At 37.0% G+C, this 27,483-nt stretch overlaps 2 protein-coding genes across 2 annotated transcripts in view; one reads left to right on the top strand and one right to left on the bottom strand.

Annotated features, from left to right (window-relative positions):
- Positions 1-27,483, top strand: part of LOC110561735 (vomeronasal type-2 receptor 116-like) — a 799,658-nt gene that overhangs the window by 237,959 nt on the left and 534,216 nt on the right.
- On the bottom strand, positions 1,957-26,098 carry LOC110561734 (vomeronasal type-2 receptor 26-like). Its single transcript, XM_060376230.1, has 6 exons — positions 25,878-26,098; positions 20,324-20,615; positions 18,233-19,048; positions 11,194-11,421; positions 10,827-10,950; positions 1,957-2,976 (listed from the first exon to the last, which is right to left on the bottom strand). The coding sequence occupies exons 1-6, from the start codon at positions 26,096-26,098 to the stop codon at positions 2,063-2,065; spliced, it is 2,595 nt and encodes an 864-aa protein (XP_060232213.1). The 3' UTR covers positions 1,957-2,062.

Raw genomic sequence — 27,483 nt, 5'->3', positions numbered from 1 at the left:
TATACATATTTTAGGAAGATAGTTACTAGTATGATTCGGTATTACTTTTTCAGACATCCTTATTGTTATTTTGCCTTCCTCCCTTTTGTATTTCTCTCAATCTCACCTCCTGATTATTATAACCTCCTCATGTTTTTCCCATTTCCTCTTTCAAATCACTAAAACCCTTCCACTTCCTACTGCTCCCACAACAACTCCATTCTTACCTTGGAAATGTTCTCTTTTTCACTCATTGTTATTGCAATTACTGCCAGATATGGACTTACATATAGTACATACATACCCAGTTTAGAGTTAGGAACCTTAGAGGAGAGAATATGTGAAGTTTGTCTTTCAGTGTTAGGATTACCTCATATAACATGATTTTTTTTTCTAGTTCCATCGCTTTACCTGAAAAATTTTTATACTACTCAATAGCAATTCATTTTAAAATCATGAGCTAAAGAGGTAATATTTAGTTCATTTTTCAGGTTATAATATAATTACATCATTTTGTGCCTTCTCTTTTCTTCTCACCAAACCTTCCCACATACCTCTCCTGCTTCTGTCTTAAATTCACGGTCTTTTTTTCATTCATTGGTATTACACTCTTAACTTAATTTGCTCAGTTTAATACTGTGACTTCCATGTATGTTTTCAGGGCTGATTGTTTGCTGTTGGATAACTAACTGATTGTATGCTCTTTCCTGGGAGAAATATTTATCCCACTCTCAGCCTTTATTAGTTCTCTGTAAATTTTTGCATACGATTGAGGCCAGTGGTTTCTTCCTGGAGCACATTCATATGTCTTATAATTTTCAACTTCCAGTCCATGTTTATGCAGGTATATTAGTAAGTCTTTTTTTTTCTTCATTTTTTTATATTAGTAAGTCTTATGGGTGTAGCCTCTGGTTTTATTAGGAGACACACGACCAGAACTTACTCTGATCCTCTGCCTTCTATACTTTTTTCATCACCTGTGCTGCGTGATCTCTGAGCCTTATATCTGGGAATTGTTTTATAGATATTTTAGTGTGAGTGTTCTCCAGAATTCTGCCTTGTGGTTGCTTGTGCTTTTCAGTTATGATTGTTGGTGCAAAGAAACACTTCTTTGGTCAGTGGTGAACTATACTTCTCTGTGTGCATTTTAAAAAATATTTTGTTTGCAGTGTTTATATTCATGCGTGGACAGGTATTATAGGGATTTTATGTAGATACTTCAGAGAATGGTTGCTTAAAACTCTTTCACAATTACTATTATTTCACCCACTTCCTTGTTTTATATTTATCCATCTTCATATTTAGAGTCCCTCCCCCACATTATCCCAGTCAGATCAATTATACCCACCACTGTATGTTTTCTTGTTTCTACAGTTTTTCCATGGTGAATACTCATATATGAACATTTGGAGCTAGATGCCCCAGAGTAGAGATGGAGATATTTGTCTTCTGGATATGGGTTACCTTAATTATAATTTTTCTCTTACATATATTTATGTGAGTGATATTTTTCTTATCGATATATCATGTTAAAGATATCTATGAGTTTCCATTTCTTACCTATTGTGAATAGAATAATATTGATCATGACTAAGCAAGTATTTCTAAGTGGGGTGTCTAGTAATTTTTGCATATGTCAAGGAAAAGAGAACAGGGTCATGTAGTAGATTTATTTTTATCTTCTACAGAATTCTTTATACTGATTTCTGGAATGACACAACCTGTTTAAAAGCCCCTCCCCTTTGCAGAGATAGAGTTTTTTGCCTGTTATATAGAGAATCTCAATGCCACCTAATACCCTGTTATACTCCCCAAAATAACAAAGAGAAGTATTTAGTTCATTTACCATTCATCTCAGTTACTGTCATGTAATTACATTTAGAATATTTATATTGTCTGCAAATTGAATTCATAAGTAACATGCATAACATACTAAAATTTTAGCAGCTTCTCTTCTAAAATAAAATGTCTGCGATTGTGAGACAAAGTGAGGGGCTCTTATTTTTGTTTAAATATACATTTCAGAAAAAAGTTTCTGAAAAGTAGGTAAATATTTTATTTTTAGTATACTAAATCAAAATGATCAATTTTTGTATGCTACTTTTTTGTTTTTCAAACATCTCAAAGAGTTTTTATCAGGTCTTAAGAGAATAATGTAGCACTTAGGGAAAAAGATGCACCCCAGCAGCCCTGCACTGGAGGCCAAGATGGAAAAGACTTCCACAGCGACCATGGCTTTGCCCTTGGTGCTCTGGTAGACTGGGATGAATGTGACCCAGACACTGCAAAACACCAGCATGCTGAATGTCAGAAACTTGGCCTCATTGAATGTGTCAGGCAGGTTCCTCACCAGGAAAGCCACAGTGAAGCTCCCTAGAGCCAGGGTCCCTAAGTAAGCCAGCACACAGTAGAAAGCTGTAACTGAGCCCTTGTTGCATAAAATGATGACATGACCATATTCAGATTGTGTATCTGTGTCAGTATAGGGAGGCGAGGTTCCCAGCCAGACTCCAGAGAGAATAAGTTGGATCAGGACACAGATGGGGATGACAGCATTATAGATGCCTGAGACAAACAACCTTCTCATTGTTCTTCCTGGTTTCGTGACCCTAAAGGCCAGAATTACAGTTATAGTTTTTGACAGAACGGTGGAAATAGCCAAGGAGAACACAATCGCAAATGTTATTTGTTGAAGTATGCAGGAGGTTGTGTTTGGGCGGCCAATGAAGAGAAAGGAGCAGAGGAAGCAGAGGAGGATGGAGATGAGCAGGATATAGCTGAGAGTCCGGTTATTGGCCTTAACAATGGCTGATTCTTGGTGTTTGAGAAAGATTCCAAGAACTGCAATTGTGCTGACAGAGAAGCAAAGAGCTGTGCAGGCCAGGGCCACTCCCAGATGATCCTCCAAGGAAAGGAAGGTCACTGCCTTGGGCAGGCATTGGTTTCTCTCATGGTTTGGGTACTCTTGACTTGTACAAGGGATGCACTCCTGCTGATCTGTGTGGAGGAAGTGATTCAACATTTCAGCTTTTACAATTGTATAGTCATTGCACATTTCATTCATTACAATGCTTTCCAATGATGTGTGTATTCTATCATATTTTGTTTACTGATACTGCCATGGACATGAACTCTTTATAAATCCCATTTCTAGTGTTTATCTTGTTTAATAAACAATAAGCTTTCTGCTCAACAGCTTACCACTGCTTCTCTAGGGCAGTGAAATCTATTTTATTCATATTCAGATAAAGTAATACTGTCAAGTAAACCTTCAAATGCTTTTCTTACACTTTGAGTTTCTAAGTATGTGTACATTGTATTTTGATGACATCAATGTATAAAAATGCACTTCCTTGTTTCCATCATCATGGGTTCTTTTCATTTTTCTTGTTACTCACTGTTTCAGTGGATATTTGCTATCCCACTCCTAAAATTTTTTCTAAGGTAACATGGGGATAAGTTAGGTCCCACCTCCATGACCTATGGAACAGTTCTGATTTGGCAGTAAATATACAACACTGACATCAACAAACGCCAGCTTTAAGCTCAGACCAATCATTACCTATCTCAACTGTAGAAGTTGCAAATAAATTTCTATAGTCTTTGACATCCCTTGACTCAGGACTCTTTCCCTTTCATTATTAATTCCAGAATAATCCTGGGAATTGTTCTAATTTTCACTCTTGTTTTTCCAGTAAATTCTGGAGACTAAAAAAAATGACCTACATGTCATAAATACCATAAATCTATGAAAATGTTAAATGAGAAAGGGAGCATGACATAGCCATTTTCACTGAACTTGTTGAGAGTCATGAAGCCAGTACAGTTGCTTGGTGCTATTCCAGCAAAGCTGGGTAGATTGTTACAATCATTGTTCTTCTATCTCTAACTTCTGGGTTTTTTTTTTTTAATTTTGTTTTGCATTACCTGGGACTTTCTGCACTATGATCCAATTTCTGTTTTTGTTTTTCTACAGGAAAAATATGTCTGAGTCTTTTTTAAAATTAGGCATTTAAAAATTAATTATAGCTTATTCACTTTGTATCTCAGCTGTAGCACCCTTGCTGATTCCCTCCACACCTTCCCACCCCATCTCCTCCCATGCCCCTCTGCAAGTCTTCTGATAGGGAGGTCCTCCTCCCCTTCCCTCTGACCCTAGCCTATCAGGTCTCATCAGGACTGTCTGCATTGTAAGGGGAACAGGGACTGCCTCTGACATAAACTCAGTGGCTTCCTCTTTGATTACCTCTCCTTAACAGGGACCTACCAGGCCATAGAGGAAGAAAATGCAACCAGTCCTGATGAGACCTGAGTCTTATGAAAATTCTAAAATTAACTTTATCTGTCCACTGTTTGCAAATCTTCTTTATGCCCTGGAGATTTTTTAAGCAGAGGTACGCAGATAGATAGATGAGGCCATTATTTCAGGAGTTTTCTTGGCGTATGTTCCCCTAAACAGTATATTGGTGCAGGGTAAACAAAAGCAATGTGCGAACCCTGAGAGGCCTGATGATTCAGGTATAAGTTTAAGATCCTTTTATTGTAGGCTTAGAGCTCCCTGAACATGTAGTTTGAAGATAGAAGGTCACAGAGGGTACACTCCTGATGAAATAAAACTTAGTAAATAACATAGATTGACTTAAATAAACTTTCTGTACTTTGTAGAATAGATGATGATACATATAGTACAGGGAGTTGTTTCTTTGTATTTGCTATGCATAAAAGAGCAGTTAAAGTATTTTCTGTTTCTTTGGACTGCACTCATACTGCAAACAATGCCAGCCTAAAAGCAGGATTTCATATATGAAATGTGTTTTCTTTGAAGGAAACCTTCTTTAGAGTCCTTAAAGTAGAGTTATAGGGCTAATAATGATAATAAAAAATGTTCTGTGTGTACTTTTTAAATTGTAACTGAGCTTTTATCCCTGTATAATGAAAAAAAATCAAACACCCATTCTGTACTAATTGTATAATCATTAATCTGTGTTTGTACTGTGAAACTTGTATAAACAAAGAAGAGCCTTATCAGCAATAAGTAAGAGCCAAAGAAAAGTCTAAAGTTTAGAAGTCAGCTGCTAGACTCCCCTGACCACTTCAGCTAACGAACTCTTCTCTCTCTCTCTCTCTCTCTCTCGTCGCTGACCCCTGCTCTGCTCTCTGGAGTACCCTGTAGGTAAAGACCTCTCCTTTCCATGCTCAGGATTGCCCCACAGAAAGGCTCCTGGAATGAGCTCACAGAGAATGAACTTCCAACAATAGAGCATGCATGGGACAGCTCTGGGATCTCTGCACATATATAACAGTTGTGCAGCTTGGTCTTTGTGGGAACACCTAACAGCAAGACCAAAGCCATATCTGACTCTTTTGTCTGCCATTGGATCCCTTTTTCCTAATTGGACTGCCTTGTGTAGCCTCAATAATAGAAGTTGTAAATAATCTTATTGCAAATTTATATGCCAAGAGTGGTTGATATCCATGGGAGACTTCTTTTGTTTGAAAAGGGAGGAGGGGCACATTGGGTCAGGAGGTGAGGTTACAGAGAGGGTCTGGGAGGTGTGAGCAGAAGCTACAATAGTACACAAACAAATGTATAATAAAGTAAAAAGAAATAATAAATTGTAATAAAAATGAATGAAACAGAAACAAAGAAAACAATACATAGAATTAACCAAAGGGAGAGCTGGCTCTTTCTGAAGAAAAACAAAATTGAAAGACCCATATCTCAAGTAAATTAAGGAAAAAAATAGAGTACTCAAATTAACAGAATCAGAAATTAAAGAAAAACATTACTACAGAAACCAAAGAAATTCAGAATATTCTAAGGAAACATTTTTAAAACATCGTATGTTCCAGTAAGCTTAAAAATGTACATGAAATGGATAAGTTTTAGCTTTGCCCAAGCAACCATTATTCAAAGATGAATTCACCAATAATTCAACAACCTAAATAGACCTAAACAGACCCATGAAGAAATCCAGAAGTTCACAAAAGGCTCCCACCAAAAAAGTAAAGGATGAAAGATCAAGAAAAAGAGACTCCAATATGGTGGAAACCAGTGTGCCCCATAGCTTAGGGGCAGAAATTTAGATAATCTGAGACCAGTGTATGGACAGGTGGCTAGATCCAGAGCATCAAGTTTGCTGCTTTCTGTTCTGGACAGGTCATCCAGGAAATGGAATCGATCTGATCCAGGCCCCCTGTGGCCATCTCATGGATCCAGGAGTAGCAAACTTTGGACCCCTTCACATAATACAGGGAGTTTGGATCCCCATATCCAGGGACTCTCTGCTTTAGCAGCCAGACTTCGGATCTCTCCTGCTCCTTGTGGGACAGCTTTAGGATTACTGGGAGAGCATCCCAGTCAGCAAGCCACTGTTATCCTGGTCACCCTGTGGACACCAGGTGAACAATAGAATTACAGGGATCCCGGATCCAAGAAGGCAGAGCTCAGAAGAATCTAAGTACAGGGAGCACAGTTTGGGGCAGGCCTGTAAGTGGCAACCCAGCTTTATTCTGAGGAATCCCAGGGATGCCACGTGGGGCACCTGCACCTTGATAATGATGAGCACCAGTACCTGCACCCCAAAATTCAGGGTTCCAGTGCATGCACACCCCTGTCCTTCAATTCACCAGTGTCTACACGTTTATGTGTCCATACACTGCCCTGTGCCTTGACCTTCAAGATGCTGTCATCTGAACCATCAGCACCCATTCCTGAGCCATTGCACATTTGACATCTTCCTAAATATTACTCTAAACTCCAAAGACAGGAGGATCCAGTCTTTGGTGCAGTTTCCAGGAAAAAAAAACAGGTAAGGCTACAGACAACCAGATGGCTAAAGGCCAGTATAGAAACGTAGTAAACAAAAACTGGGACATCCTGGCTCCACCAGAACACACCCCCAAGAACAGTGGATATTCTAATACAGCTGAAACACAGGAAAACAACATTAAATCTATGTTTATATAGTTATTAAAGACATATCAAGAGGAAAAGAACGAATGTCTCACAGAAATGCAGGGAAAGACAAGGCAAACAAAGAGAGGCCATCATAGACATGAAACCACAATTAAACAGGTGAAGTGAATTATTAAAATTATTCAATTCTTGAAAACGGAATTTGAATCAATAAGGAAACACACAGAAAACCCTGGAGATGGACTACATAGAGAAGAGATCAAGTACCACAGAGATAAGCATCACCCACAAAATATAAGAAATGGAGGAGAGAATCTCAGGTGTTGAAGATACAAATGAAGAAACTGATCTATCTCTCAAAGAAAACATACAATTAGAAAAGTTCAAGGACTCCATAAAAATGTGAAACCTAAGAACATTAGGAATAGACTAAATAGATGATTCCTGGCTCCAAGGTGCAGAATATATTTTTAATAAAATCATAGAAGAAAATTTCTCCAACCTTAAGAAAAAGATAACCTTAAACATAAAAGAGGCTTACAATACACCAAATAGAATAGACCAGAAAAGAAAATCCTCTAGTCATAAAATAATCAAAACAATAAATCTACACAATGAGAAAAAAAATTATCAAAAGCAGCAAAGGAAAAAGATCAAGTGACATAGAAAGGCAGACCTATCAGAATCACACCAGACTTTCCAATAGAGGCTATGAAACCCAGAAGGGCCTGGGAGGATGTCATGCAGATGTGAAGATACCACAGATGCCAAAGCAGACTACTGTACTAAGCAAAACTTATTATCAACAGAGATGGAGAAAACAAGATATTCTAAATTAAAACAATATCTATGCACTATCCCTAACTTTGAGAAGCTACTAGAAGGAAAACTCCAACACCCACAAAACACACGATATAGATATCAGAACAAAAATCAAAAGAAAACAAGCACACAAACACACTATCCACAATAACACCACAATAAAAGGAACTGAAATTCATTGGTGACTAATATCTATCAACATCAATGGAATCAGCAATCCAATAAAAAGACACACTAACAGAATAGTTATGGAAACAAGATCCAACATTCTGCTGCATACAATAAACACAATTCAGCCTCAAAGATAGACACTACCTTGGAGTAAAGTGCTAGAAAAAGATTTTCCAATTAAACGGACCCAAGGAGAAAGTGGCAGTACCATCTTAATATCTAATAAAACAGTCTTCCAACCAAAATTAATCAAAAGAGAATTGAAGGATACTTCATCCTCATCATAGAAAAATCCACCATGAGGAGAACAGTATCTTGAACAGCTCATCCCCAAATAGAAGGGCACTTGCATTTGTAAAAGAAACATTATTAAAGCTTTAATCACACATCAGTCCCGACACAGTAATAATGGTAAACTTAAATACCTCGCTCTCACCAAGTGACAGATTATTGTCACAGAAGCTAAACAGTGAAATAATGAAGCTTACATAGGTCATGAAGCAAATACCTAATAGAAATCCTAAGAAAATTTCACCCGGACACAAATAGGCCTTCTTCTCTGCAAATCAAGGAACTTTATCCAAAACTGAACATATATTCAGGCACAAAATATAGTCTTAACAGATAAAACAAGACTGAAATAATCCCTTGGATCCCATTACACCACCATTTTTTAAATATGCACCTCAACAACGACAGAAAGAGCAAAATGCCTACACATACACATGGAACCTGAACAACTCCACACAATAACAGGTGTCATGGAAGAAATAAAGTAATTAAACATTTCCTAGAATTCAATGAAAGTTAAGGCACAGCATGCCCAAACTTATGGGACACAATGAGAGCTGTGCTAAGAGGAAAATTCATAGCACTAAGTGCCTCCATATAGGAATTTTAGATGTCTCACACAAGCAATCTAATGACACAACTGAAAGAGCTAGAAAAAAAACAGCAAGATGTAGACAGGTTCAAAAAGTGGAGTAGAGGGCTGGAAATAATTAAATCCAGTGCTGAAATCAACATACTAGAAATGAAATTATTCAAAGAATCAACAAAACCAAGAGCTGGTTCTTTGAGAATATCAACCAGAGAGACAAACTCTTAGCCAAAATAACTAAAAGGCAGAAAGACACTATCCAAATTAACAAAATAAAAAACGAAAAGGGTGATAGAAGGACAGAAACCGAGGGAATCAAATGAATCATTAGGTCTTACTTCGAAAGCCTATACATCACAAAAATTTAGTATCTGTATAAAATGGACAATATTCTTGATAGATTCCACTTACCAAATTTACATCAAGATAAGGTGAATAAAATGTCCTATCTTTCCCTAAAGAAATAGAGGAAGTCATCAAAAGTCCCCATCCAAAAAATCCCGGGACTAGATGGTTTCAGCTCAGAATTCGACCAGACCTTCAAAGAAGAGTAAATACCAATACTCTTCAAGCTATCCCACAAAATAGAAACAGAAGGAACATTAACAAGTTAATTCTATGAAGCCGCAGTCACGTCACAGTCAAGACCCAAAAAAGACATGAACTTCAGACCAATTTCCCTCATGAAGACTGACACAAAAATACTCAGTAAAATACTCACAAACCAAATACAAGAACACCTAAAAGATATCATCCACTGCTATCACATAGGCTTCATCCCTGGTGTGCAGGAGTGGTTCAGTCTATAGAAATCCATCAATTTAATCCACCACATAAACAAACAGAAGGAAAAGAATCACATGATCATGCTCATAGAAGCCAAAAGTCCAGCAATAGTTCATGTATAAAATTTTGGAGAGATCAGGGACACAAGCACATGCCTAAACTAAAGTCAATATACAGCAATTCTATAGCCAACATTAACCTAAACAGAGAGAAACTCAAACAATCCCACTGAAATCAGGGACAAGGCAAGGCTGCCTGCTTTCTCCATATCTTTTTAACATAGGAATTGAAGTCATGTGTCACTCTGCAAGGAATTTACCCTATGATAACATTAGATCTTAGAATATAAAGAATAATTAATTAAAGTTAATTAATTAATTAAATTACTATTTTGATTATTTAAACCAATATTTAGTTAATTATTTAATTTCAATCATTTGCAATAATACATAAAAATATTCTGTATTACAGTTGTCTAAGGATTGGCCTTTTGTAATATAATAAATAGTAGATTCTCATCATTATATTAATGTATTTTCCTTCTGACTTTTTTATTTTTCTCATAAAAATTTCATTTTAAAAATAATATAACTACCTCACTATGCCTCTTCTTTTTCATTGCTCTAAACTTTCTCCCTAACACACCTTATATTGATTCTCTCTCAAATACATGGGCTCTAGTCTCATGTGCTTGAGTCTTTGTGTGTGTGTGTTTGTATATAAAAATGCAACCTGCTAATTCCATATGATGTTACTTATATATGTTTTCACACAGTCAACCCCTACCATAAACAGGCAGACATATTTTCATTCACAAAGGCTTGCATTTCCTATTGTTGATACTAAAAATGACAACTATGTTGTAAATGCAGTTGAGTTTCTTGTGCGTTCAGAAACAATCAGACATGTAGTTTTCCTGGAGTTACTTTGAGGCAAGAATCATTAGTTTTGTTAATCACAGAAATACAAATCAATCCTGGACAACTGGAGATATCATATTTAATGGGGAGTTTATAGCATGGAACACTGCAAGAGCTGAGATAGACATTTTATGCACCAAAAGGCAGGTTTTTAAAAGTAGGGTGCATATGACACAATAGCATGGGAATTGCCAGTCTAAACGTCACACATTGTGTGGTTTCAACAATGACAAATAATGGCTTCAGGGATGAGTGTTAGAGACGTAGACAACATTATGACACCAGGTCACTTCTTAACTCTCCCCATCTCCATTCCCAAGCAATTTGAGTAAAAGAATTATTTTTCTACCTGTCTGATTGGAAATGTGCTGCTCTGGACAAAATGCACAAGAAAAACAGCAGACAGGTCTTTCTTTTTGTAGAACTTTCCAGAATCCTGGATCACAGCTGTGTGTACATACAGATTGAGGAGTCTGAAGGCAACACAGAAAAACTGGGCATGATATCGAACATTAGTTTAAAATAGTTTAGGCTAAATACATGTAACCTATGGAAATTGTATTTATTTTTGAAATTGTATTTATTTTTGAAATTGTATTTATTTTTGAAATTGTATTTATTTTTCACATTTTAAAAAACAGAATCATTACACAATCAATTTTTATAATTCTTTGCAAATAATCCCCTTCATATAAAATACTGAAAAAATTTCAGACCTGTTTGAAGTTGCTTGGCCATTGAATCAGAACTTCATTGATGAAAAAGCCTTGGTCTTGTGCACTCTTGAAGACGAACTCTCCCACTTTAAGTTGTAATACATTTTGAAAACTATATGCAATAAAGTTTTGTATATCATATGTTTCCACAATATTCTTGTCCTCATCAAAGCTTATTGCATCTCCAGGAGCATTTATAAGTTTAATTTTCCTGAGAAATGGATGCAGCTGAAGAGAGACATCATATGAGTGGCTTACACAGATTACTGGCTGACATTAAAGAGAAGTTCATTTTCCCTCCCTCTAACATGGTTTTCTTTTTGAAGGTGCTTAGTTTGTTTATTTGTCTTCCCAGTTGTTTAGTGAGATTAAAATTATTCCCCATAGAAATAATGCAAGAGCTACTGAACACAAGTAGAAATATTGTCTATAAGATGGAAGATAGTATAGTGTGTAGCATGTCCTTAGTTGGAAACAGGTCCTGTGTCTTTCTCCAGCACCAGAAAATAATATTTTCATTTAGAAGATGTAGATTTGAAGAGGAGCCAAAATGGTGGCACCCAGTGCCCTTGGTTACTAAGGATTTGACTGTAGTGACTTCACAGCAAGTGAGAGGCCATGCTGTGGACTTCAAAATGCCAGTGTCTATGCTTCACAACTGTATTGAAGTTACTAGAAGGAAAACTCCAACCAAAGGAAGTAAATAACAACCAAAGAAACACAGAAAATAAATAACACCACTGTTGCAAAAACAAAAGAAGACAAAAACACAAACTCACTGAAATCATAAAAATCAAAATAACAAGCATGAGCAATCATTAATCATTAATATCACTCAATATCAATGGACTCAATTCCTCAATAAAAAGACACAGACTACGAGAATGGATGCTTAAACAGGACTCATCAATCTGATGCATGCAAAAACACATCTTAAAAACAAAGGAGGACATTACCTCAGAGTGAAGGGCTGGAAAAGGGTTTTTCAAGGAAACTGACCCAAGAAGCAAATTGAAAGAAGCCATCCTAATATCTAATAAAATAATCTTTTAACTGAATTTATTCAAAAGAGATGAGAAAGGACACATATCACAGCAAAAGGATACATATGATAGAAAAAAAATCCACCAAGATGATGTCCCAATTTTAAATACTTTGTACTAAATACAAGGGCATCTACATTTGTAAAAATAACATTAATAAAGCTTAAATTATACTCTAATACTGCCACAGTAATAGAAAGAGACTTCAAAACACCACACTCACCAAAGGACAGGTCACAAAGACAGAAAATAGAGAAACAATTAAACTAACAGATGCAAGATCAAATGGATTTAATGGACATCTACAGAATTTTCACCCAGACAAAAATATACCTTCTTTTCAGCACATCACAGAAGCTTCTCCAAAAGTACGCATTGACTTGGTAGGAAAGTAAGCCTCAAGAGGTACAAGAAAGTTATAATAAACCTTTTATTTTATCAGACCACCATGGATTAAAGCTAGATATCAATATCAATGGAAACAAGAAACCCCCCCCCTAAAAAAAAAGCTGAACAACTTAGTGACCACTGAGGCAGGGAAATTAAAGATTTTCTAGAATTCAATGAAAATAAGGGATAACATGCCTAAACTTCTGGGACACAATGAAAGCAGTGCTAAGGAGAAGTTTCAATGCAGAAAGTTCCTTTGTAAAAGAATTAAATTATCATAGTAGCTGTTGGGATCAGTAAGCAGGCACCTCTATGGCCAGCCCCAAGGGACCTGAAAAACCAGTTATCAGGCATTTGTGAAGACACCCAGACCACCTGGAATTACCTGCTCATGCCCTGGGTATAAGAACTCCTGAAGCCCCCCCCTTCTCTTTCTCTCTCTCTCTCTCTCTCTCTCCCCTCTTATTCTCTCTTTCCCTCCTCCTCCTTCTCCTTCTCCTCCTCCTCTCTCTCTCTCTCTCTCTCTCTCTCTCTCTCTGCAACCCCCCTTCCCCTAATAAACCTCCCACATGGAACCGATCTCGTGGTGTGATTTGTGAACCCGCGTGTAACCTTCACAGGCTCACATTTCCTAACATTCGTAAGTTTCCTAACAGTAGCAATTTAAAAACATATGTAAAAGCTCTAGAACAGACAGAAACAAACACACTCAAGAGCAGTTGACAACAGGAAAGAAACTCATGAATGAAATCAGTATCATAAAAAAACTGGAAACAATACAAAGAATTAGTGAAACCAAGAGCTGTTTTTTTTTTAGAACATCAACAAGATAGACATACCTCTAGACAAACTAACAATAAGTCAGAGAGACTGTATCCAAATAAACAAAATCAGAAATGAAAAGGGGGAATAACTCCAATGAATCATTAGATATTATTTCAAAAGACTGTATTCCACAAGTTTCAAAAATCTAAAGGAAATGGAAAATTTTCCTGATAGATTTCAGTTACCAAAACCAAAGTTAACTCAAGATCAGGTAAGCAGGTTAAAGAGTCCTATAACCCCTAAGAAAATAGAAGCAGATATCAAAAGTCTTCCAACCAAAAAAAAAAAAAAAAAAAATCCCAGAACCAGATGGCTTTAGCCTTTAGCATGGAATTCTACCAGACTTTCAAAGAGGAGCGCATACCAATACTTCAGAAATTATTGAAAAAATCAAACAGAAGGAACATTGCCAAACTCATTTAGAGTCACACTGGTACCTAAACTACACAAGGATCCAACAAAAAAAGAAAAGTTCAAACCTATTTCCCTTATGGACTTTGATGCAAAAATACTCAGTAAGATACTGGTAAAACCAGTCCAAGTCCACATCAAATATATCATCCACTATGATCAAATAGGTATCATCCCAGGGAGGCAGGGATGGTTCAACATATTTAAATCCATCATTGTAATTCACTGAAAGAAAAAATAAATAAATATGTCCATCTCACTAGATGCAAAAAAAAAAAAAAAAAAAAGCTTTTGATAAAATCGTGCACCAGTTCATGATAAAAACCCTGTAAAGATCAGGGATACATAAACATAATAAAGGTAATATACAACAAGCCGATAGCCAAAATCAAATTAAATGAGGAGAAACTCAAAGCAATTACACTAAAGTCAAGGAAAATACAAGGCTGTCCACTCTCTTCAAATCTTTTCAGTGTAGTACTTCAAGTTCTAGCTAGAGCAATAAGACAACTAAAAAAGATCAAGGGGCCCAAATTGGAAAGGAAGAAATCAAAATATCCCTATTCACAGACGATACACTAGTATATATAAGTGACCCAGAAAATTTTACCAGAGATCTTGTAAAGGTGATAAACCCCTTTAGTAAACTGGCTGCTATAAAATTAACTCATAAAATCAGTACTCTGCTTGACTATAAATGATAAATGGCTGATAACAAAATTAGGGAAACAACATCTTTCACAATAGCCAGAAATAATATAATATATCTTGGTATAACTGCCCAAGCAACAGAAAGACCTCTATGTCAGGAACTTCACATCTCTGAAAAAAGAAACTAAAAAAGATATCAGAAGATGGAAAGATTGTCCATGCTCACGGACTGGTCAAATTAACATAGTAAAAATTGCAATCCTACTAAAAGCAATCTACAGATTCAATGCAATTACTATTAAAATACCAACCCAATTCTTCACAGGCCTTGAAAGAACAATTCTCAATTTCATATCAAACACCAAAACAAAAACAAAGAAACAACAACAACACAAACAGAATAGCTAAAACTTTTTTATAATAAAAGAACTTTTGGAGGTATCTCCATCCCTGACTTCAAGTTGTATTAAAGAGCAATAGTAATAAAATCTTACGGGATAAAATTAAAGCAGTGCGAAAAGGAAGTTCATAGCACAAAGTGCTGCCAGAAATAAGGTTGAGACATCTCATACAAACAACTTAATGACACACATAAAAGCCTTAGGGGGAAAAAACCAAGCAGACACACCCAAGAGGAGTAGATAATTAGAAATAATTAAACTCAGAGCTGTAATCAATGAATTAGAAACAAAGAAAACAATTCAAAGAATCAATGAAACCCAGAGCTGGTTTTTTGAGAAAATCAACAAGATAGACAAACCCTTAGGCAAACTAACTAAAAGGCAGAGAAAAACTATCCAAATCAGCAAAATCAGAAACGATAAAGGGGACATAACGACAGGTACTAATGAAATCCAAACAATCATTAGGTCTACTACAAAAGCCCATATGCCAAAATATTTGAAAGTCTAAATGAAATGGACAATTTTCTTGATAGATTCCATTTACCAAAATTAAATCAAGATTGTGTAAATAGATTAAATAGTCCTATATGTCCCAAGGAAATAGAAGCAGTTTCAAAAGTATCCCTTACAAAAAAGCCCTGGGCCAGAGGGTTTCAGTGCAGAATTTTACAGACCTTAAAAAGAACTAACTCTAGTTTTGTGCAGGGTGATGAGTATGGATCTATTTTCATTTTTCTACATGTAGACATCCAGTTAGTCCAGCATCATTTGTTGAAGATGCTATCTTTTTTACATTGTATGGTTTTGGCATCTTTGTCTTTGTTTTGGCATCAGGTGTCTATAAGTGTGTGGGTTTATTTCTGGGTCTTCTATTTGGTTCCATTGATCCACCATTCTCTTTCTATGCCAGTACCATGCAGGTTTTATTACTGTTGCTCTATAGTACAGTTTGATATCAGAGATGGAGATACCTCCAGAAGATTTTTTATTGTAGAGGATTGTTTTAGCAATTCTGGGTTTCTTGTTATTCCATATGAAGTTGAGAATTTTTCTTTCACAAAACTAAAGTCCAAGTAGATCAAAGACAGTATAAAACCAAACACACTAAACCTGTTAGAAGAAGAAGTGGGGAAGAGCCTTGAACTCATTGGCACAGGAGACAACTTCCTGAACAGAACACCAACAGCACAGAGCAACAATCAATAAGTGGGATCTCATGAAACTGAAAAGCTTCTGTAAAGCAAAGGACACTGTCATCAGAACAAAACGACTACCTACAGATTGGGAAAGGATCTTCACCAACCACATATCCACAGAGGGCTAATATCCAGTATATATAAAGAACTAAAGAAGTTAAAAAGAATCAAATTAAGTAATCCAATTGAAAATGAGAAACAGAACTAAATAGAGAATTCTACATAGAGGAATATTGAATGGCAGAGAAACACTTAAAGAAATGCTCAACGTCATTAGCCCTCAGGGAAATGCAAATCAAAACAACCCTGAGATTTCACCTTACACCCATCAGAATGTCTAAGATAAAAAACTCAAGTGACAGCACATGCTGGAGAGGTTGTGGAGAAAAGGGAACCCTCCTCCACTGCTGCTGAGAATGTAAACTTGTATAACCACTCTGGAAATCAATCTGGCGCTTTCTTAGACAATTAGGAATAGCGCTTCCTCAAGATTCAGCTATACCATTTCTAGGCATATATCCAAAAGAGGCTCAACTATGCAATAAGGATATTTTCTCAGCCATGTTTGTAGCAGCTTTATTTGTAATAGCCAGAAGCTGGAAACAACCCAGATGCTCCTCAACTGAAGAATGGATACAGAAATGGTGGTACATCTACACAATGAATACTACTCAGCAGAAAATAAAAGGAAATTTAGAGCGAAATGGGGGGGACTGGAAAAGATCATCCTGAGTGGGCTATCCTAGAAGCAGAAAGACACACATGATATATGCTCATTCATATAGATATATAATATAGGATAAACCTACTAAAATCTGTACACCTAAAGAAACTAATCAAGAGGGAGAACTCTGGCTAAAATGCTCAATTCCCATCTGGAATAGCAAAAAGGATGGACATCAGAAGGAGAAAAGAGGGAACAAGTTAGGAGCCTGTCACACAGGGCCTCTGAAAGGCTCTGCCCTGCAGAATATCAAAGCAGACTTATGGCCAACCTTTGAGGAGATTGAAGGGAATCTTATGAAAGAAGTGGAAATTAGTAAGACCTGGAAGGGACAGGAGCTCCACAAGGAGAGCAACAGATCCAAAAAAATCTGGGCACATAGGTCTTCTCTGAGACTGATAGTCAAACCAAGTAGCCTGTAGGGAGGTAACCCAGAAGCCCTGCACAGATGTAGCCCATGACAGTTAAGTCTCCTTGTGGGTTCCATAGTATTGGGAACAGGGACTGTCCCTGACACAAACTGATTGGTCTGCTCTTTGATCATCTTCCTCTGAGGGGGGAGCAGCTTTACCAGGCCACAGAAGAAGACAACACAGCCACTCCCGATGAGACCTAACAGACTAGGATCAGAAGGAAGGAAAAGAAGTCCTCCCCTATCAGTGGACTTGGGGAGGGGAATGCATGGTAAATGACGAGGAAGGGAGGGAATGGGAAAGGAGGAGGGAGGGAACTACAGGGGGGATACAAAGTAAACAAAGTGTAATTAATAAAAAATAGTAAAAAGAAAGAGCTAACTCCAATTCTCTTCAAACTATTTCATAAAATAGAAGCAGAATGAACATTACCAAACTCATTTTATGAAGGCACAGTCAGCTTGATACCTAAACCTCACAAAGACCCAACAAAAAAGAGAACTTCAGACCTATCTCTCTTATGAACATTGATGCAAAAATACTCAATAATATACTTGCCAACCGAAACCCAGAACACATAAGAGATATCATCCACCATAACCAAGTAGGCTTTATTCCATGCATGCAGGTTCAATAGAGAGAAATCCATCATTGTAATCAATCATATAAACAAACTGAAGGAGAAAAAACACATGATCATCTTATTAGATGCCAAAAAGGCATTTGACAAAATCAAACCCATTCATGTTTAACTAAGTCTTGGAGACATCAGGGATACAAGGCACATCCCTAAACACAGTAAAAACAAAATACAGCAAGCCTATAGCCAACATCAAACTAAATGGAGAGAAACTTAAACCCTTTTCCATTTTAACTTGTACTTTTAATTATAAGATGAAAATGTTTTATTGGCTTGACCATGGCAAATTACTTACTAATAATGTAAGATTCTAAGCTTCTCCTGCTTATGAGTGAGGCTTACCTGCCATGGTAGAAGCCAGTTTGTTTTTCTGTCTTCTTTAGATCCAATTTCAGTTTTGCTCAATAGCATTTTATGTAGGGCATGGGCCACTGCATACACTGCACTCCATATGGAATAGCTGGGCTCAGAAATAGTCAAAATATCATTTATTTTATCCTTAGTCTTTAGGGAAATATTCACTGGACATGGTTTATGATTTCCACATCGTGAAGCAGGAGGTGAACAATTAAAAGTGTCAATCCAGAATTTAGAGAAGTAAACATCTCCTGGGTAATGGGAGGGTGTAAGAGCCTCAAGAAAGTGCTTGAAGCCAGGGATAGTTCTCTTCTTTAAAAATGAGAAGCTTCCACTGAATAGGTTTATCATAACATGCTTTTCATTTATTATAGACTCTAAGTATGTTGAGTGTGGCTTTGCCAAGATCCACACCTTCTTTCTGGTTACAAAAATGTGAATGTCTACACAGAAGAATAGCAAGTCATCTATATCACCATAGAATAAATTCACATTTACTCGTGTATGTTGTTTCAAGTTCAGCAAACCATAATCATATTTTACCCTATAGTTCCACTTATCTGGGAGTTTTTCTGTAAAAGCCACACAGATATCTTCTGGTACCATCTTTACTTTCAGGTCGAAGAGAAACTCCCTGCCTCTCTGATCATCAGACACAATGAGCCCCACCCACTTCCAGCCAAATTGGAGCAATAAAGAGATCAGCCCTTGGGCTAGACCTCTGTCTTTAGTAGACATCTGATAAAGGGATGGGAATGTATCTTTCTCACTAAGCATGGAATCAAACGGTCCATATGTGACCTGAGGAAGCAAAGAAAAATAGTGATTCTGAGTTTCAGGTATTTGGAATCTTCACCCTGAGTGAGGAAGTGACTTCATTATTCAAATATGAGGGTTAAAGGACTGAATATTGTTAAGGAGGATGTCTTCTGTGAGATTAGCTTGTCCCTAAATTATGTGGTGGAGTACAGTCTTTTACAAATACCATAGGCTCCAAAGTTACTAAAGTGCCTGAAGCAGCCAAGAAGAAAGCAATAAGCTGTTCACTGGCTTTGAAAGGCCTCTTTGTTGCAGTAACAATGCAAAAGAGTATCTGAGGTAGAGAAAACTACAGAAAGCATTAACAGGTACTTTCTAGTCACATAACACCATATTTCCAAGAACCTTCACCTTTAGTAAAGCAAATACGAAAAGAAACTAACAAAGTTTTTAGAGATTCAATTTCCTAAGTTAAAATGGTGCAAGTTTTGATGACCTGGGGTCTCATTGTCAGGGTTTATTATATCATCCCTCTCAATAGATTTGATAGAGAAAAAACTCAGACAGATGTGAATTATTGTCTTTTACTTTTTATTACATTAGGTTAAAATACATTAACAAATTGTTTAACTGAATGATAACAATGAGAGTTACTGTGTGGGTTTTTTAATCTTGATCATTGCTGACTCTTGTGCTCATGAAGTATTTTCTCTGTTTGTAGTAATGCCTGCTGACAGATGCATTTCTTCAGTGTAGTCTGGCATGAGTCAATTGCAACGATACCCCTAAATGGTTGGTCTCTGTGGCTGCTATTCTGAGATATACTTTCTTGAATGAGATCATTAATTCCTTGAAAGATTTTCACAATGATGGCATTAAATATTGTTCCAAACTTACGTTATATGTCCTGGATTTTCTTTTTCCATATGTCCAGTATTGACAATGATAGGAATTTTGAGATGTTTATATGCTAGATTGGGTAGTTAGGAATCTTTGCTGTAGAATTTGACATATGATCAAATGCAGACTGAGTATCTACAGTACATCATCCATTGTTTGGATATAGAATCATAGATAGTGCTAAATGATCTGCTTAGAAATTTCCAGAATTTGCTGTCCATGCTTTTCACCACACTCTATCATCTGTTAACTATTGCTATATCAAAATAATTCATTCACTGCTATTTGAAATCTGCCTACACTAGACATAATCCACTTCTTTGTTTTCTTTTGTTTGTTTTGTAATTGATTTTTTTGTTTGTTTGTTTCAGTCAGGTCTAAGATGTGATTGTGCTTAAAAATATGTCTCTAACTTACTTGTGGGACATTGTAGAGCTCCAGAAGTGTTGCAATTGCAGCAGAAAATTCTGGCTTGTTTCCTGAAAGGATTCCTAGAGCTTTGTGTTGAGTGTTGCACTTGTAGTTAGGGATATAATCACTCCTTCCAGACAGCCACATCAGAGGGCCCTCCAAGGTTATTTTGTTAGAATTAAAGGCATTGTAGATGTGGGAACCCAAGGTCATATTGGGAAGCAGGTTTGAGTCCTTATTGATCTCTTCAATGGTAAAGTATAAGGCCAGCAAATATTGATAGTTTCTCCATCTCAGACTAAACCAGAGAAACAGAAGGATGTGTATTGTCAGTACATTTTTCTTAAAAAGTCTTTATCAAATACAGGTACCTAGAGGTCTTAGCCTTTGACTATTCCTGTGACATGTAAATCTTGTGTGAATAAGCCCATCACAACCCAGGAACATCATCAAACGGAAGTTTAACTGTTTCTAATATTTTTTGGTGTACATCGTGTGCATAAAATATCACTTGTTTGTTTCTTATGGGTACTAAATACATAGGTGCTTATGATGTTTTAGTTCATGGAAGCACTGGGTTATGGAAGAGTCACTAAGCTGTTCACTAGGAATATAAGTAAGAGCTTCATAACCTTTTCTTTTGTAATGTTTCAATTTCATACTCACTTATGAAAATTCTAACAAGTTTTGTGCACTCCTAGTGTTAAAGTGTCTCTTTGTGGTATAGACAGATGCCCAGGCATCTATCTATAGATAGACCATTTTGAATAAAAGCTAGTATCAGTTCTCAGTGCCTACAGGGTGGCCTTGGAAACAAGTGTAGCTCCAGTTCATAAGATCTCTTCTGGCATCTTTGGTCACCAGGCTTACCTATGGTATTCACATATATATAAGAAGGTGAGTTCTCAAGTACATGAAATAAGAATAAATAAGCATGTGCAAAATAGTTTTCTTGGGTTTGAAAAATGATTGATATATTATGACTAGTTGCTGCTCTTGTGGAGGAACCTGATTCAAGTCATAGTAGCCAGCTTTAGGTTCTAATAGTGTGTAACACCAGTTCTAGGGGATCCATGTCCTCCACTGGCCTCTGAAGTGACCATGTACACAAGTGGTACACACACAAACATGTTGTCAAAACAATCATAAACATAATGTAAAAATTAATAAATCTTTACAAAAATTCAAAAGGTAGTAAAAAAGTAGTAAAGGAAATATGTTTCTCTAAGCTTGCAGATTAAATGAATGAGTAGTTTCCTGGGGGAAAAAGTAAGTTAAAGTAACATATAAAAGAGAAGAAAACCCCAAGTACATTAAGACAGTACAAAAGTGCTCACAATGGGAGAACCTGGAAATTTGTTGCAGGTAGGTGAGTTGAACTGTGTCACACAGAGCCTTCAGCACTTGGAGATGGGCCCTCAGAAGCTTGTTTCAAAAGCTGTGGTAGATAAGATTCTAGGTCACCTAATAGAAGGAGCTTAACAGAAATCATTAGCCTAAAGTCCACTGGGTTCTACTGAAGGAAGGATTCTGCCTTCTGACCTGCCATCACCAGGAAGAAATTCCATTTGGTTGTACTACATTAATCTGGGATCTGTGGCTGAATGTTCTGTTAAGAGAGAATCTATTGGGCAAAAGCAGGCAATGAGCAACAACTGAGAGAAAGGAATTATTCTTCCCCAAGGATTATCCCATAGTAAATCTTGAACTGCAGGAATGTATGTTTGTATAAATGAGAACTCCTGGACAGAGCTGTGTCTGCAAAGACTACCTATGAAAACTTCATTGATGTGGAGAGATTGCAATGTTATGGTTAGAGAGGCTCATTACCTTAGCCCAGGCTACATGCAGCACCCTGAGGAGCCATTTCTTGGACATCTCTAGGATTAAGATGATAACTATATCTATATATGTATCTGTATCTCTCTCTCTCTCTCTCTCTCTCTCTCTCTCTCTCTGTCTGTCTATCTATTTATCTATCTATCTATCTTTCCTATAGCTGATGAAAAAAATAATTTTAGAATGTAGTAACTCAGGACACTCCTGGATTTTTCCAATCTAAAAGACAAGTGACATCACATAGCCATCTTGGGCCTGTATAATAACTTGCCCCATTTTGCTGTTAATGTCCTCTCTGAGGTTTCCAGTACTGTATTGGATTCATAGTTTTCTTTATTTATTCTGTTACTATAAACATTCATGAAGCTGCTTCCACATTGTATCAGGAAATTTGGGATAACCTAAATATTTTTCCTAGACTCTCAAATTTATTCAAGAAGAAATTCTCTCTGTTTTCATTTGTGCTGAGGGCTTATGTTTTTCCAGTCACATAAAAGTGATACTAAAGACTAAAGAATCGATTCAGTTGGTAACATCTGTACACTTATTCATTTATATTTGTGTGACAGGAATGCCACCAGAAGATCATCATTGCCAATCAACCAAGTCCCAAAGGGTCCTAAAGAGTCTGATGCACCCACCAAGGACAATGCATGGTCTCAACCTAGTCTACATATAAGTAGCTGATGTGCTGATTATGCTTCACATGGGCCCACTAGTTAGTAGAGTGGACATGGACTATATTTTCTGTTTGTTGATCACTTTCCCCTGATGGAACTGCCCTAACAGACCACAAGGGAGGAAAACGAACTCAGTCATCATAAGACTACAGGGGCTGGGGTGTGTAGGTAGGGGACAGAATACTGGAGGAGGATGTGGGAGAGAGAGTAGGATTGGGAGGAGAAGAGGGTGGGGCCTATGACCAAGATGTAAATGGAATTAATTAATAAAAAGTATTCAAGTGAAAAAATATGGCAATAAGTTAGATGCTCTCCCTCAAAGCCCTCAGAGACTTCTGCTGAGTATGGATTTAAGATGTAATGAAAACGATTTCTCTGCCAGACATCTAGAGTCCGTAGCTAAGATAGGCAGAAATGGCCTTTCCTTTGATCATATTTCAACTGTGATGATGACGACTGAACCATGAATTGCCACATGCTTCACCCAACAATAAATCCCTGCCCAACCTTTGGACACTGTTGAGTTAAGTGCTCTGGTCTGCCTGGCCAAGGTAGGTTACGTTTCCAAGTTCCTGCTGCATAAAAAAAATCTCAGGCCTCAGGAGTCTGATGTTTGGTGGGTCATGATGCCTTGTGTGGCAGATGAAGATAATGTTGTTTTGTGTGTCATGCAAAGACTGTCAAGCCTTGCTCCCTACAAAGTCTTTGAGAATGCCATGGGGAACCCCAGACTGGGTGCCCAGGTATCTATTAAGTCTCTGTCAATTTGACTGATATTTGGATTATACTGATATTTGGATTATACTTCCTACTCAAACTTACCCCTCTCAGATCTCTTGTCCTGTTCACAGCAGGTTGTCACTATAGAAGTTTAGCAGAGGTTATGAAACTTTAGGCAGCTCCTCTGAACAAGGCTGCAGCTGCATGGTCAGTCCATATCATACATGAAAGTCAGGCCTTGTTCTTTTCTACAGATACTAGATTCCCTGCTGAAGAAGGCATTACCTTGCTGGCTTCACACTGAAAAATCTAATCTCACAAAATTAGATTTAAATGAGATTCAAACTGAAGCTACTAATACCTAACAGTTTACATTTTATGGTTCTTTCATTAAAAAAAAAAAACTTGCTTTTCAATCATTTCTCCCAGTTATCAAACAAATCTGTCTCCAGGTAAATGCATAGATGGGGGAAACAAACACTTTAAAACTGATGGAAATTTTGAATGTCTAAGAAATGGATTTAAGGTATGTAAATGCAAGTTGTAAATGTCTGAGAAAGTGGTTTAAAGTATGTGAAAATGAGACTGAAAGACTTTAAAATATCAGAGTTTTAAAATATTAATTAGTGGAGTTTTGATATGCTATGAAAACCACATTTTAATGTCCTTTCATTCCTGCTCAAGATATACTTCAATGCTTCTCATTGTGCTGAAAGCTTATCTGTCAATACATATTCAGAGAGAGGAAAGGTTGTTCTGTTTTTAGCCCAGAGCCATCCTTTTTTGGTGCCCAAGTTTGTTTGTAAAGCATTAGTATACTCCAACTGTTTACAGACACTTGTTCACTGCTTTTCCTAGAGTGAGACTTTCAGTGTAGACTATGGTTTGTGGTCATGTTAATATATTTAAAATTTTTATATCATTGTGTAAACTTTAAAAACCATGATTTAAACTTTAAGAAATTGAGACTTGATGTACCTATCAAAGGTCAAACAGAATCTAGAGTAAGACTTCTGTCAGTTAAAAATTCAGTCTTTTCTGTCTTTTCTGTCTCTGAGGATGGGCTATTTTCTTCCTCGTATGTTGGGATTCCTTCTCTCTCTGGCTGCAGTGGGCTACTGAACTATGGTTTCTCTATCTTGTGAAAGCATTCCTAAGAGTTCTTTACTTCCAGAATAAATTGGGCATCCTGTTTTGTTTTGTTTTGTTTTGTTTTTCTATTTAAGTACTCCATAACAACACAACTACTAAAACCTTAGGCTAGTATGTTTGTTTTCTCCTCAGAGAAGAAATATGTGTTGAGGTTTCAAGAAGGTACTTTTTCAGCAAAGGACAACCTTAATCCCAAAATTGATGTTCAAATGAATGTATGTACCAATTATATCATCAACTGAAAAATAGGAGTATGAAAAAGCCTAATGAGTCTTCCACAGTATCATAAATAACCAACAACCTTACTCACAGTTTCTCAGAGAGAAAAAATGGCAGATGAATACTTCAGGAAGTAAAGAGATGAACAACAAAAAGAAGACAGAACCAAGCACTGAATTCAACTGGCCATTGAGACAAGAATCAGCAGTCTCTACCAGAACTTGGATGAGGGATATAATAAACAGCTGTACACAGGAAATAATAAGACAAAATTGAGATTCTGAGGGAGGAGAAAGACATATAGAAAGGCTGCAAATGAAAATCATAAAACAGCCAATCTAATCACAGAACTATGGGTTTCCAGCAGAGCTAACTAATTAGAGGACAGCATATGGGCTGAATGACATGAATTTCAGAACACTATATTACAATATCGGTGATAAATAAGTTATAAGTATGACCACAGTGTCTAAACTCTGAGATACTTTAAAGATACTAAAGCCAGAACACGTGAAACAGGAGATTCTAAGATTTGTACTGAGGACATAGGGATATTCAAGTTCACTTTAGCAGAAACTCTCCAAGTCTCTGGAAGGAAACAGATATTCAAACAGAAGACATTTAGATGGAAAAGTAGATCTGAGAGGAATGGAAACTTATCTTGACCTATTCGCATCAATGTGGTAAAAATTCATAAGTCTGACCATTGAATCACACCATGGAGCAGACACAAAAGTTGGTGGTTTTTTTCCCTGATTTCTTTCTAACTGAAAATATAATAAAGAGAAATGTAAATGTCTGTAGATGAACAACAAAGCTGGAAAATGTGAAAGTGTTTTTCACACTGTTCTGTAACTAGTTCATCATTCTCAATGGAATTACACGTGTTTAGCAGGTCATGTACTATCTTGTAGCCAGAACAACCATAGCACATTCAAACAAGTACTCACAGAAAGGTGTTCCAAAAACAAGTTGATCCTTTGACAAAAAGGTTCTGGACATCTTTGGGTAGAACAAGTGGAATGTGAATGGGGATAAATGTACCAAGGATAATGTCTGCCTCCATGTAGGTGCTGGGTTTCCAGTAAACATCACAATTGAGCAGTGACATCTCCATTAATGTATATGCAGGTTGCAGGAAGAGGCTGAGGCAAAGCAAAGGAAGGGACATGTCAGGCTTTTCACTAAACAGAGACAGTCCCCTGCATCCAGGTTGATCCAAGGAGATTATTGGCTGAGGTCTGGAACAGGCTCAGACCTCAACATGTGAGGGAAGACTTTGAATGCTAGAGCCACTTCCTACAGTTGCTTCAGGCTATCAGTCTGTGCACACCCAATGGTTCTCATGACAGGCCAGCACACACACTGCAGCAAAGTCCAGACAACTGGGGGTCACAATGCTGAGATATTTCTGTCACTGTAGCCAGACTTGCTCTGAATTTGCTGTCTTTTTATTGTTCTATTTCCCTCTCATCCACATACTGTTGGAATCCCATAGCCCTGGGGCTCTGCACCTGGTTCCTCTATGTGACTGAAAAACATGTTTGGTTCTTTCTTTCTTACACAACCTGTATGATTTCATCATGGTCCACAGTGACTTTGGAGTGCACCATAGTCTGAGACAAAATTGTAGGTCATCCAAAAACAGCTTGTTTGTTTTGGATTGCTGTTGTGAAAACTAGTTTGAATATTTGATTTCCTCCAGTAAGGGGTTCAGGGGCAGTTACTCTTTGCTGCCTCTTTGATCACTTCCACCAGTCAAGGTGGTTAAACTAAGCAACAGGGAAAGTAGATCCAGACAGTTATGAGGAGACCTGATTGGCCACAGTAAGATAGTAGAGGAAGCGGACATCCCTTATCAGTGGACTATAGGAGGGACATGGGGGTTCTGGAGAGGGAGAAATTCCAATCATACTTTGACATGGGGTTTTGACCAAGAAAGTAAACACTGGTAACTCAGCCTTATGAAGGACAAGTGGGCTCAGGGTTCTCAACTCATCTTTTGCATTCAGATCTCCTCCTTGATGTTTGGCACCAAATTCAAAATTATACAGGACCAAAAGAGGGGGCAAGCTGTGTATAGTCAATTTAAGTCATGACAGGCAACACATTTATGACTTGTGTGCTTATTTTAGATTATCAGGCACTTTCCTCTTTACGTTTTTTTTTTCCTGATTAAAAGGCAAACATGAATCAAGTAGGAGCAGGAAGAATCAAGAAGAATCAGGATAGGAGCAGGTTTGCAGGCTTGTGAATATGAACTCAGTTTTGAATTGGCATCAGAAGTCTTTAGATGGCTGGACTAAATCAACTGTCTCATAACAACAACCAAAAAAATACTCCTTCATCTCCACATCTCTATACTTTTTCTACTTTACTGTAATACTATTTATCATAATTACTACTGATATAATTTCATGGCATTATTATATATTATTGTTATAATAATATATATATAATATAATGCAAATCAAATTTCAATATCTAACTTAGGTAAAATTCATTCATGAAAATGCAGCCATGAAATTTCAAAAGAGCTAAAACTACAAGAAGCTT

The sequence above is a fragment of the Meriones unguiculatus genome, assembly GCF_030254825.1.
Source record: "Meriones unguiculatus strain TT.TT164.6M chromosome 13 unlocalized genomic scaffold, Bangor_MerUng_6.1 Chr13_unordered_Scaffold_34, whole genome shotgun sequence".
In the NCBI taxonomy this organism is placed as follows: domain Eukaryota; kingdom Metazoa; phylum Chordata; class Mammalia; order Rodentia; family Muridae; genus Meriones; species Meriones unguiculatus.
Note: the sequence above shows the minus strand (reverse complement) of the source record. Positions and strands in the feature narration are given on the sequence as shown.

Coding starts and splice junctions, on each gene's coding strand:
- LOC110561734 (XM_060376230.1), bottom strand. CDS start 26,098: ATGTCCCTTCCTTTGCTTTGCCTCAGCCTCTTCCTGCAACCTGCATAT. Junction 20,616..25,877: donor TGTTTTTGGAACACCTTTCT/GTGAGTACTTGT, acceptor TCTCTGGTTTAG/TCTGAGATGGAGAAACTATC. Junction 2,977..10,826: donor GCACATTTCCAATCAGACAG/GTAGAAAAATAA, acceptor TCCTCCACACAG/ATCAGCAGGAGTGCATCCCT.